At 38.6% G+C, this 14,046-nt stretch overlaps 1 protein-coding gene across 4 annotated transcripts in view; it reads right to left on the reverse strand.

Moving 5' to 3' along the window:
* Window positions 1-322: 322 nt before the first annotated feature.
* Window positions 323-14,046, reverse strand: part of CPEB4 (cytoplasmic polyadenylation element binding protein 4) — a 70,371-nt gene continuing 56,647 nt past the window's right edge. For 2 of the 4 annotated variants that reach the window (XM_047853298.1, XM_047853278.1), the window contains 4 exons: window positions 13,623-13,741; window positions 11,633-11,747; window positions 9,812-9,993; window positions 6,754-7,311 (listed from right to left, as the gene is read on the reverse strand). In XM_047853298.1, the coding sequence (XP_047709254.1) occupies window positions 7,084-7,311; window positions 9,812-9,993; window positions 11,633-11,747; window positions 13,623-13,741 (644 nt within the window). In that variant the 3' untranslated portion in view covers window positions 6,754-7,083. Of the gene's footprint in view, window positions 704-6,753; window positions 7,312-9,811; window positions 9,994-11,632; window positions 11,748-13,622; window positions 13,742-14,046 lie in introns of those variants that run through there. The other 2 variants (XM_047853291.1, XM_047853284.1) reach the window with 2 other exon arrangements.

Raw genomic sequence — 14,046 nt, forward strand, 5'->3', positions numbered from 1 at the left:
ATAATCTCTTTAAATGGTGACATTTGCTTAATCACGTTGACATTTTTATGGTATCGAAGCCCTGCTTACCGAAATAGAACTCCAAGGAAAAGGATAAAGAAAGCTCGGGCTTAGATTTGGACACCGCTGTTCATTTTTAACTTCCTTGAGACACACGGCTCTTTTCCAACTCTGGTCACCGCACTGAATCACAGTGAGACACTTTTTTTTTTTTTCCTCTCCTTTTCCAGCCAGTCAACAATGACACCCAATTTGACTAGGAAAAAAGATTCCAACTTAAAATATTCTGACAAGGTTCAGGCATGCCAAAAACACAATGTTCTTTAATAAGAGACTGAATTGGTACTGCAGAAGAGTTCATAGTAGGGCACGAATGTTCATTTTCTGAATTCTTAGAGTTTATTCAAAGCCTGCGGTCCCGGCTCTCAGAGCACTGGCAGGGGGTGCGGGGGACATTTGCGAGGGAAAATTTTCAAAGTTGGGAAATGACATGAATTATCAGGAAGACAGCATGTCACGAAGGGCAGATTCAAACCACAAGGTGCTTGTCTGAAGCAGCACTTGCCGTGGCACGCATGAGCAGTAAGGGCCGCTCTGAGCCAGGGAGAGGCACGATCAACAATCGCTTCCTAAGGTGACGGTCCATTCTGCAAAGACACTTCTCTCTTCTGGAACTGGGAGTAGAGGGAGGGGAATTAAGAAGCTAAACCGGAAATGGTGCAGGGGTTAGAAGCTAGGCAATGACTTCGAAGCCTCGTAAAGTTAACATGGACAATGGTTACCAGCCTTGGGAATAACTAAGGAGGGACAGGACCAAGAGACCTTCTAGAACAAAAAACGGTAAGGTTCTTTGACTTCCTGATACTAGTACACATACTAAAATGGAGAGCAATAGATCCCAAGTATGTCCCATGGGGCCCTGTGTTATCTGTAAACAGAGACCATAGGCAAAGAAATTTGGGGGGGGGGGGAGGCACTTTTAAACAAAGTAAAATGGGTTTCTTCATTGTCCAACCTCTCAAAGCCTCAGCAAGCTAATTGCATGATTTGATTTTCCCCAAAACAGGGTGCCTTATTTTCTATGTTTATTTAATGACCGAACTTCACATTTTTTTTTTGTCTGTTTCTTACAGAAAGGATTACCTTACTGTTTCGAAGATCCCGATTTGGGAAATAAATATGGAGTTCCTTGTTTATTATTCTGCCATTACATACTTCAGAAAAGAATTACTCTTTTGTCTCATTGACATCTCCACAGTTCCTTAATTTCTAAAATCAGGAATTTACTTTCCCCATGACTTTTGATCAGACTTTAAGGGAGTATTTATCCAACTTTAAGAAAGAAATCCATAAAAAAATCATTTTCCTTTTGAACTGGGTGTGGGTACAAAGCCATTACCAAAAGAGGTTATGAAACAACTTGATTGTTAAGGATGGTGAAGAATGGGGTAGAGAACTTTCCTTTTTGGGTGAATTTGGGTGAACTACCAGTGAATAAGAAAATGCAGCCCAAATAGCCTCTCACATGCTACAGATTCACCGTTCTGTGATTTAAAACACCCACGTGTTGCGCCTACATATTATTTTCAGATTTAATTGTTATATCACTTAGAGTTGATGTGCACTTGCCTGACATAAATATTTCTAAAAAAAAAAAAACAAAAACAAAAACAAAAATAAAACAAAAACCAAAAAAAACCCCAGAATCTACTTATGTCTTTTTTTTTTTTTTTTTTTTTTTTTGCCCCTACTTTAAGTGCCTAAACCAACCCAGAACGCCCAGGGATGTTGTCAAGTGGCGACCAAACGCCACCCACATCTCCAACGTCCCCTGGGGCTTCCTCAGGGGCCCTTCACTGAACTGGGAACATAAGTTTTCCCGCTATTGTCAGCCAAAGCTTGAGTGACCCGGTATTCCCGGGGGATATCTAAGCGCTGCTCAGCCCTTCAGGCTAAGGCCCCTCAGGCTCCCCTACAGCTGGAAGAGCTACAGGTTGGAAAGACAAATTAGATGCAAAAGACCTCTACAGTCCATTTGTCTCAGGACGAGAACGGCTTCTTCTCGTCCTAAGACTACTATCCTCGAGGTGAGAAAGAACAGAAATTAAATTTGACAAAACAGAACAGTCTCCGTGTTACGCTTCATGCCATAGTAAGTCCTGAAGTTAAAAGTTTGAAGATGTGGTGTAAAATGTAAACACGAATACACTGTGGTGCTCGGTAGTCCACGTGATTAACGAATCGAGTCAGAGATCGTACTTTCAATTCACATGCTACAGAGATTATTATCCCAGAGGCCATATCCTGTGACGTTAGGATCCGGGGAAAAACTAGGGGTTTGAAAGTCCAGACTTATTAACCAAGATCCTCTTGTACGGTGGCCAAAAATCAAGGCTCTTCATTAGCAAAGACCACAAATCAAACCCCCCACATATTGACCTTTCCTTACTTCTATTGGACATCGGCCTTCAGCAGGTGACCGAATGCTCGAATCCCGGCCGAGGCCTCCCATACACACGGGAGGCTATTTAAAAAAAAAAAAAAAAAGAAAAAATGAAAAGAAAAGGAAAGGGAAAAAAAAAAAAAGGACTCTGCAGGGCAACGTGTGAACTAATATAGTGCAGATCAAAGACAACAACCCACAGATATTTACAAACTTACACAAGCAATGCATACTTGCGACTGGTCCCTATATGGCTGGACATCTTTTCGTATCAGTATGTTCTGCCTTGGCCCGAGATATACACCTAATATTTTTTAAAGGTTTCATTCCTGATCATGGAAGCATAACCTACTCATGTTGCAAATAAATAAGTATATTAAAAAGAAAGCTGAGTTAAAAGTTTTATTCATTCAACATCTCACATTACAAATATTTAAAAATTATATGCATACTGGTATAAATAGTCATTTGCAAACTATTTAATAACATTAATTTTCCACTAGCACTTCAACAAATGAACTCTTTTAAAAAAGGAACTGTGTTATATAACTTAAGAGTAGAACATACAAAAATAGGAACTTAACGTGAAAATGACTTTAATAAAAAATGAATTACCCTTATTTAAAATGCTATAATAAATACTACAACCTCCCCATACACAGTAAAAACTATATGGAAATTCAGCCAAGTAGTACAATTAACTGACATACTTAAATAACTTTTCCTTCTGATAATATGAGCAATACACTGGAAAAAAAAAAACAAAACATTAGGGATTAGTAAAAACTAGACACCCACTTGCTAAAAGTTTCACTTCCAAAAAATATAACAAAAATCTGATGAAAATTATAAAAACTAATTATACTTTAAATTTTAAAAATATAAAAAATAAAACAGTTGAATACAATATTGTCCCAATTCTTACAATGCTATCAATCACAGTAGCTTTAAAATAAGATAATAAAATAAAGCAAATGACCAAAACCTCTTTTATTCCATTTTTAAAAATAATCTCAAATTTACATTAGTAGAAAGATTGATTTCTGATTCTTTTCTTTAGAAACACCAGCAAGAAAGAGGATTACTCTTAACAGTAGAAAATGACATTTTTAAATGTCTGCAATTAAAAACAAAGAATTACACTGCAAAGATCTTTCAAAAGTTTGAAATAAGTATTGCACATAACTTGAAGTTAACTTGCCACAATTCATCACGTTCAAGTTTTAAATCACCTTTTAACAGAAGATTCAACTCTTCAAAACAAAAGGGGTGAATTATCAAGTCTTTCCAACAGCACTCTCATAAAATGCTAAATTCGTTCACTGCAAGTTTTATTTTGCATTCTGCAGAGGTCTGTGTATGGAGAAGTATATATATTATACCAAAGCGTGGGGACCAGAAGGGGAAGGGAGAGAGGGTTCCTTTACATAGAAAATAATCAGAAACACTTTATTTTACATTGCAAAAATAACCATGTAATTACTCTGTAACTACATTGTAAGTACATGGCTGGTGCCATGCCAGTGTGCTAGAACTACATGCTTGGTAAATTGAAGTGATACCCTAAAATCTGTAAACTAATTCCATGTTAATTATGTTTTGAGTTACATGGTAACTCCCAACTACAATCCCGTGTAATCTGAAGGACGTGTAATCAATAACGTTCAGAGTAATAGATAATAATTGTTTATGCCCTGTAAATTGAAGTGTAACCAAATAATCTGTAAACACGCTTGTCACACAATCACAAGTAAATATTAGTAGAATAACAATTTCTTACATTAGTCATGCATACTAACATTACACACCTGTCCCACGGCAGGCTATTTTTTTTTTTCTTTATATATAATTAAAAGAGCAGACATCTCTGAATCAAACACTTAACATCAATTTATTAATATTAAAAATGGCTAAACATTCACCAAGAATGTCTGCGTTGTGAATAATTTTAAAAACGTAGTAAGAAGCTGTAGACAATTTTGTTATTTTAAATTTCTACCCTATGCTTATGCGTTTTAATTTTTTGTCTTTTTAGGAACTACCGTGTTATCTGTCATTTTCATGCGAATTTTTTTTTTTTCATTAATTTGTGACTTTACATAGACTATTTCTTAAATTATAGGTACACCAATAGCTGGTGCTGGGGAAGGATGTTTAAGCAACATGCTTTCTCTTCTCTGCAGACTCTAAAATAGCATTGCCAGTGCACAACATTCATAATTTAAAATGTATGCAGAGCACTGAAATGTATAAAAAGCAGAATATAAGAAAATAAAATTTATTAAAATTATTTATATTAAAAAATGAAGTATATGAAGATCTCTCAGTAATAAAAGTACAAAAAGCTACTCTTTGCAATATGAAAAATTGAGGTATTGCATAAAGAGATATCCCGTCAGTGAAAAGTGTGCCTAAAAATGTTCACTGTTGGAAAAACAAGATATACAAAAGTAGTGCATAACAAATATACATTATGTGCATGACAAAATAAGTTAGCTACAAAAACACTGTACCGAAATTCAGCAGGTCATGTACAAAGGGAAAAATTATTATTCAAAGCTAGTTCTCAAACAGTGTTATTTCTTGTTAACTCATCACACCTGTTTACTGAGTAGGAACAGTACAATAGCACACCCCAAGCCACCTACAAGCATCGAAAAGAATAAAAAGAGGCAAATGAACGTTTCGGTTAGAGTTATGTAGTTCAGGAGAAAAGAAAAAAAAGTCCCTGACCAGCTACACAAGAGCACCCTCCATTCGCATGACTGCTTTCCGTATTTGCAGGGAATTCTTTAAAAGCAGCTCCCTTTCTGTGTCTGCCCATTAGACAGCATATGCCTCCATTTTGACCTTTGGAACTTAACAGGTATGCAGTTCGTTAAAGCCTGTGTTAAAAATAAAGGACTGCTTTTCCTAACGATAATCAGCAGGGGTCATCAGCCAGGTGGTTCCACCGTAGTGCTGGGGCAAGTCTTTGGTTTTGAAGGATCCAAGACGGTACTGTTAGGTAGCACAACTAGCAGGATTTTTTTTTTTTAATGTTTTGCACACCGGTAATAATCCTTTTGGTGGTGGGTAGGGCATTTGATAAGAGAATGTCAATTAAAATAAAAGTCACTTCCATGACCAGGGCTTCAAGAGACTATTTTAAATTTACCCCTGAAGCGTACTGTTCAACACATAATAACGCCTTTCGAAGCTAGAATTTTATGTATAATAAAGCATGCATTACTTGATGAAGTTGGCACTTCAAACACTGACTATGTCCCATGCTAAGTTCTGAAACGGTAATGTTATTTTTATTTTATAGGAAGAGTAAGATAAACATACGTACCTTTGCACAGATTTACACAGTTACTTAGTTCAACAGTGCAAAACACTCTGCAACTACTTAACTTTTTTTTTTTTAACTTTTTTTTTTTTCCGTTGTCTATGTTACAACTAAATTACAGGATACCCAAAGCAACTTTAAATCTAAAAGTAAGCCGATCGGCAGCCAATTTGTATATGGGTCTTGTTTCCCAGTTTTGGCTACAATTGTACTGTTAACACAAAATCAAAACTGATGTCCTTGAGGTATCTCTAGATCCGTTCTGTTCTGTTTTGTTTTTTAACGTCAAAATGGAGAGCAAAGGCTGACACCTGATGAGTGTTTACTAAATTAGGATATAGAGTTTATATATAACATCAAAAATAAAATTTATACATTTGTTCTTCGGGGGGGGGAGGAAATGCTAGTTTTCCCACCAGTTGTCATTAATTCTAGCTTTGGTAGGTTTCCTGGGGCCGTGACCAGACGAGGAAGTTTAAAAATAAATAAGTGCACTCCCCTCAGTAGTACATTTACCCAATTTTTACATTCTAAAGGTTTTTAAATGGTTGAAAAGAAAATAAACCTAGCTCTGCCTACTTTACTATTTTTTTTTTTTTTTTTTTTTTTCTGCTGTGGTAGTAACTCGGAGGCGTCATGAAATTCTACTCGGCCTCGAAACCCTTACAATTTGTTCTAATGCTGCTTCGATCTTGCTCATGCATTTGTGTTTGCTTTAACATGCTCTTTCCTGTTAATAATTGTTAACTTCCTCCACTGCTGTAAATGAATAAAACGGTGGGGGGGGGGGGTGGGAGGGGGGGAGGATGGCAAAAAAGAGAGGCAAAAAAGAAAGAAAGGAAAAGGCAAAAGCACTTCTCTGGGGGAAAAACTGTGTCAGGACAGACTGATAGTGTTACTGTTGCATGGTTAATTTTAATAAAAGTATTCTTATATGTTCTATTATTAACAATAATTTAATTCAAAACCCAAAATACTCTATTGTTTCATTTCTCTTTTAATATTTCTCTTTCTCCTCTAAGAAAATGTTACAGGAAGTTTTGGATCCTCTTGGTCTCCAGCAAAACAAGAGAATAAAACTTCCGTGCAACACGATGGCAATACGAAAAAGGAGTTCGTACGTACTGTTTTCAGTGACACGAGAATCTACAAAACGCCTATATTATAGGTCATTCTTTTTGTTACACTATTGTTAAGTTACGGGCTGCTACAAAAGGACATGCCAGCGTGAAGAGGTCGAGGAAGGGGTCAGAATTAACAGAAGAGTGCACTTATTCTGAGGCCTGAAAATGAGCACTGTAGTTACCCTTTAGTTCCAGCGGAATGAAATATGTCGCGGACGGTCACCGCCTTCCTTCACCAGGGGCTTGTGGAACTCCCTGCCAGCACGAGAATGAATAGCAGCCCAGCAATATTCACAGTAATACTGCAGACAGGTAACGTTAGCACAGAAAAATGGAGCAAATTTTCCACCACAACGGGCCCCCTGACATTCATCACACAGCTGATCATCCAAGACATATGGCTTAACTTCCACCTGCAATCGAAAATAAAAGGAAGGCGTTTACACTTTTCAGTGAATGGTCCAGGCACCTCTGACTGTGGTGCGTGCACTTCCAACCTCTGTCTGAATCAATCTGTGCCGGGGTGCCCCGAAACAAGGGTCAGTAGCTCTTTTCCTGAAATTAAGGCAGTCCAGTCCATCTTTAAGGACCTGGTGAGGCTTTTGTATTCATCATTTTACATTTCTGTCTTATTAAAGAAACACTTTTCAAAGGAAAAACAATTCTGCCAGAAATAAAAAAGGGAAGCCAGCTGTTTAGAACATTACGAGATTAAACCCACAGGAGCATTTTTATAGACACAAACCATCGCTTTAATTAGTGGATCTGGATTTTTGTCATATGTGGAATTGTAGTTTGAACAAAACCAACGAAGGGCTTCCCAGTTCCACAAAATAGCACTTCAATATTCACATCAGAGGGAGGATGCCTGACTTCTGTGTCATAAGCGTCTAGGTTGTAATAAAGGCTGGGTCACGGTTTCTATTTACAGTGTGCACATCGTGGGTTATAATCACCCAGACTCGGAACTCTGAGCAAACAAGACGCGGCCACAGTACTCACAGTCTAAAACCTCGCCTTATTCTCTGTCAGTAAGAATGGTTTACTTCAGTCTAAAAGTCAGAGGTGAATTTCTAAACCTGGGTCTGTTCCAGTGTTCAATAGGCCAACCTGTCATTTGAGTCTCTCAAGCATTAAAAATAACCTGGCTGTTAATTCACCAGTGAGAAAAGAGTGGCTTATTTTTAGTCGTAGAGAGACTCAGGGTTAAAATTCCCTTATGCCAGGCCATCACTACCACCGGTGCCATGCAGTTGTGACAAGGAATCCTGACAAAGGTTAGCCATGAACAAAAGAAGACGGGTGACAGGAAGACGGGAAGAGCAGACAAACCAGAGCATTAGCCTTCTGGCCCCGAGGCCACTCCGTGACATCTATGGAGCTGCAAGAACGCTGGTCAAAGGGCTTGATTGCAGAGGAATACAAATGAAGTGTGCATTTCCAATGACCAACCTTACACCTCTGACACCTTTGCCGGGATGAAGCGGCGAGACAGGAGACACTGCTTGGTCAGACGTAGCTATTTTTTCAGTGAACTAAAAGCATGTGCGCTTGTTCACTTACACTGCAACGGGTCTTGCCCTCTCCCTCCGTGTTTATGTTAGAATCTAGACCTTTCTTTTCATACAGTCACAGTATGACAGCCACTATAACCTTGTATTTCATACCGACACCGTAGCAGCGTATACATGAAATGAAACTTAAGCAGTAACTGTCAACCACCATCGCCTTGATAGTTTCTACATAATGAATTGAGAACAGCACGAGACAATCAATCAGGAAGGACTTTTTGGAGCACAACGCCTCAGAGTGTTGATATCTAAGTCAGTCCTAATGAAAGTGCCAGTCTCCCATGAAATAAGGAGCTAACACCAGAATCTAAATCAACACACTGCTTCTTTCATCAGGAGGGTCTTTCTAGGGGGAGAAAAAAAACCCCAAAAAACCCCAAGTCAGCTGAACTAATCAACACCACGCTTCCTCATGTAGCGGATTCACATTCTGGCGTAATGGTGTAAACTCCTATCTCACCACAAGCCAGTAACCATTCGCTTCTGGCAGTCAGCTCACAGGCCACACTTTGAGCAGTGTCAGTATAAGATACAGTTATATCTATCAGAACATCAACTCCTCAGGAGATGTTCCCGAGAAGAACATCAACTACTTGTCCTAGGTGCTAAAACATCTGGTGAATGCATGAATCACAAAACGAAGAAATAAATCTGTGAATGCAAAGAAAGAAGACGGATAACGGAGCACAGAGCTTCGAATGCAGTAGCTTAGAAAACAGAGGAGAGCGCTCTGTCCGAGGTTTTCTCCAGCTTTTTAACTCAGAAGACAAACCAACAAAGAGGAATTTAAAGTACTGAAGATAATGCTAATTACTGCCTAATTTCAGGTGGTAGAATACACTAAAAATAAAAACATTATGATTTCTTTCACTTAATCTGTTTCAATGAAATATTTCTAACGCAGTCCTACAAGTGAATTTATTCAGTCATTTGTTACATAGCACACTGGAAAATAGGGCTTACTGAGATAGTCATGATGTCTCGGGATTAAAAAAAAAAAGGTCAGGGGATCTCAAGGGCATTGATTTTTGTACTTGATATAATGATATTTACTGAATGACTAACTGAATAAGTGAATGGATGGAGGTGATAGCTTAGGAGATTAAATCAACCACAGTAAATTGATGCAGGGCTCTGATTAGGCTACTCAAGAAACTAAGAGACAGAAAAAATTCATAGGAACCCTTAGATGCATTAAAGAATATACACCTAACTGGTCCTACAGGCATAACTGTCAGCTGCCAATTTTATTGCCATATTAAAATTCCCCCATTCCAATCTTGGTAATGACACACCGAGAGGGCCATTTCCAGAACTTCCCAGAATGTAATCTAGGACTTACCCGTTTATCTATCTCTCCATGCTGCAGCTGAACAAAGCGGGCACTGATAGCAGCTATGTAACTCTGTTGATTAGAGAATGCGACTCGCCCAGCTCCTTTAGGGTATTTCAGCTCAGGGTCGGTATCAATCCCCGCATAGCACACACCTCCATACAGACGATCCATTATCATGGCAAGCTCCACTAAATAAGAAAGGAACAAAGACGGCATTTGAAATCAGGAAAACCCATCTCGCTCACCAAAGGTTTCATCAAAAGCAGTTCATATGTATTCTGAGCTCACGTCCTTATGATAATTATTAAATCAATCTTTAATCTTTTAAATAAGGGCAGGGGCTCTGCTGGGTGTTTTTTTTGGTTGGTTTTTTTTTTTTTTTTTTTTTACACGTACGGTCTCTTTTAATCTTCACAACAACCCTATGAAGTAGGTAGTGATTTCCTGGGGAAATTGAGCCACCGAGTGGACGTTCAATCTGTCCAAGGTCACAGATGGTTAAGTGATAGTGCTGGGTCGGTCATCTTGGTCTGTCCGCTCTCTACCATGTTGCCACCATGGCTTTACAAGTAATAATGTATTGCTTAATATAAATAATCAGGTGAACGCTTGCAAATTGATTGTATGAAGGTCGTTCTGGAATATCTCCATGAAAGCCTTGTTACCTTTCCCTACAGTCTAGTTTTCCACCAATTTTTTATATAAAAACTTGAAATAATGAACGTATGGTGTTCTCCATGAGATGTTTAAATTTTGAAACTGCTTTCTCGTTCGTTTTTATCTTATCTCATTTATACTATTAAACCTCAAATTACTTGAAGTCGAGGACGAAATTTCTCCTGTAGGTCCTACTTTTAAAGACATGATGCACTGCTGAAAACCCTCCCATGTTTCAGAGCTCAGTAAAAGCCGGTGGGCAACTGGGGGCTTGGGAAATAAACCCTGAACGTCTCGACATCTAGTCTACTCTTGAAGGGCTCTTCCAGATGATGACAAGAGTGATGCTCACTAACACAACACGGAGCCCTTGGCCCTGCTCATCACACTCAATCCTCAAAACTATCAAAACTCCATACGAAGCAGATACACTTATTACTCCTTTGGACTGATGAGGGCACTGAAAATTAGAGAAAATAACTTGCCCAACGTCACTCAACTATTAACTGGGAGCAGGGCACATGAATTCAAAGCCAGATACTTTGATTCTAGGATTCTCTTGGACATTAACTCAAATGCTTACGGAGAATTTTTCCTAAGATACCTTTATAAGGGGAGCGCCTGGGTGGCTCAGTGAGTTGAGCGGCCGACTTCTGATTTCAGCTCAGGTCATGATCTCCCCATTCACGAGTTAGAGCCCTGCATCGGGCTCTGTGCTGACCACGTGGAGCCTGCTTGGGATTCTGTCTCCCTTTCTCTCTGCCCCACCCTCGCATGCATGCTCACTCTCACTCTCTCAAAAATAAATAAACATTAAAGGGGCGCCTGGGTGGCGCAGTCGGTTAAGTGTCCGACTTCAGCCAGGTCACGATCTCGCGGTCCGTGAGTTCGAGCCCCGCGTCAGGCTCTGGGCTGATGGCTCAGAGCCTGGAGCCTGTTTCTGATTCTGTGTCTCCCTCTCTCTCTGCCCCTCCCCCGTTCATGCTCTGTCTCTCTCTGTCCCCAAAATAAATAAACGTTGAAAAAAAATTAAAAAAAAATAAAAAAATAAAAAAATAAAAAATAAAAAATAAATAAATAAACATTAAAAAACAAAAAAAACCAAAAACTTTATAAGGTTATTTCTTATGCTAAAGAATAAAGGGGGTATTTTTGTTTGTTTAATCATACCAGCTCGTAATGGTCGAGGAACACCACCAACAAATATAGTTTTTCGTGGATCAAGAGGCTGTGAACCATCCATCACAAAGTCACTGTCACTGAGATTCCAAGGCCGAATCTGCACCTAGGGAACAGACAAACCAAAATGTCTCATTCTTAACGCTGACAATTTATGGAGAAATAAGTTTAAAATTACTGCAGAGTATTTGAAGAGCAACAACAATCCACATCATTCTAGATCAATAAGGCTGTAAAATTAGAAGACTTACAAATAGCATAGCCCAACCCTTCATTACATTTTTAAGAGTAAACCAAGTGATTTTTTTTTAAGTGAACCAATGTTAAGTGAACCAAGATAGAAAGTTCAATTTCATTACCTATTATAAACTAAATCACTAACACTTCTTTAATTATCGGTAATTAGCTGTTTTTCACATTATTTGGGCTTCCATCCCACCCGATCCCCCCAAATCTACATAATGTAAGTCAGCATGGTATTTGAGGTTATTCAGACTACAGTGCTAATGGGGTGCCTGGGTGGCTCAATCGGTTGAGCGTCTGACTTCGGCTCAGGTCATGATCTCACGATCTGTGAGTTTGAACCCCGCGTCAGGCTCTGTGCTGACGGCTCGGAGCCTGGAGCCTGCTTCGGATTCTGTGTCTCCCTCTCTCTCTGCCCCTCCCCTGCTCATGCACACTCTCTCTCTGTCAAAAATAAATAAACATTAAAAAGAAAAAAAAAATTAAAAAAAAAAAAAGAATACAGTGCTAATAAGTAAACTATGATTGTGTGCCCAATCCCACAAATGCAAACTACTCCTAATACTAAGAAACCTGTTGCATTATTTCAAAAAGCATTTCAAAGTAAAAACATTAATATTTGCACATAGCAATGGGTCCACTGCTTCAGCCAACCAAGAATCATGTATCTCATCCTAATTGTTTGCATTTATTTATTGTTACAAATGCCCATACCAAAGGCTATGGGTAGGTTCATAGTGGGGTATTCCCAATATGCCCATCAACAAAGTCCTAGGCCAGAGGTCCAAATTCAAATACTGTGAAGACTATGGGGGAACATAAACAAGTCAAAGTATAAAGTCTAGGCCATGGGAACTCTGGGAAGAGTGTTCCTGACCTAGACAACCCCGAGGGAAGCTCCACTAATTACTGCTTGAGCAGTATGAACCCACAGGCACCTCCATTCTGAACTGCACCCCATTACTAGATCAACCTGAGTGACAATCAGTTGTTGATTTGCCAGATTTGTCAAAACAGGACAGTTGCTACTATTCTTAAAGACCAAATTTTTTGATAAAAAATTTTTTTTTTTTCAAAAAGAAAAAACCAGGGGCGCCTGGGTGGCTCAGTCGGTTAAGCATCCGACTTCGGCTCAGGTCGTGATCTCAGTTTGTTGAGTTCGAGCCCCGCGTCGGGCTCTGTGCGGACAGCTCAGAGCCTGGAGCCTGCTTCAGATTCTGTGTCTCCTCTCTCTCTGCCCCTCCCCTGCTTGTGCTCTGACTCTCTCTGTCTCTCAAAAATAAATAAACGTTAAAAAAAAATTAAAACGGGAAGAAAAAAAGCCATGTACCTTTCTCTATATACATAATTCATTTTACTTTGGGCGAATACCTTGTGAAAAAGTTAAGAACATTTATTGGGTAAAATTTTGATCAAAGAGAAGAAGGAGACAGACAAATACGTATTTGTGATTTTTGAGTTCTATTACTCAGAGGAAATTCAGCTACTTTATCAAACGTATTATCGAGTAAAGTCTTTCAGTGGTAAGGATTTACCAATATTTTAATTAACCAAAAAATTCAACGTCGAAAGAATGTGCACGAGTAATACAGAATGTCAATGTTAGGAGGTTGACAGCAACAACAGTCTACTTACAAACTTATCCATTAGCAAACACATCAAGATGTCTGTGGGTTTTCAAACCAAGCAGAGATGGAGGCAAAAACAAGAAGCTATTTTCATGTTAGACAACACTCACTGGCTTATCTTTGATAGTGGGACTGGACACACACAGGTAGAGCTTTCCATCTTCTTCAATACATGCATCAATCAGAGCCTGAACAGAGCTTTCATCTTGAAAAAGCAGGAATGCATAGCCTGATAAAAAGGGGAAAAGAGGCTTATTTGTTTCCCTTCTTTTTTTTTAATATAATTCTTCAACAGAAAGGGAGTATAAACTGCAACTAAGGAAGAGAAAAAGAGTAAAAAAAAAAAAAAAAAAAAAAAAAAATTAATACACTTAAATATTCCTACCTGAAGTCTGATAGTATCAACATTAAAGTTCAGTTTGATATCTTGAAACGTATTTTGGAGTAAAATGAAATTTGAATAGAAAGTATACACTAGGTAGAAATTTTAAAGATGTACTTGGGAAAATGTAAGTTTAACAATGGAAAATTTTA

Source organism: Prionailurus viverrinus, chromosome A1, assembly GCF_022837055.1.
Source record: "Prionailurus viverrinus isolate Anna chromosome A1, UM_Priviv_1.0, whole genome shotgun sequence".
Taxonomy (NCBI): Eukaryota; Metazoa; Chordata; class Mammalia; order Carnivora; family Felidae; genus Prionailurus; species Prionailurus viverrinus.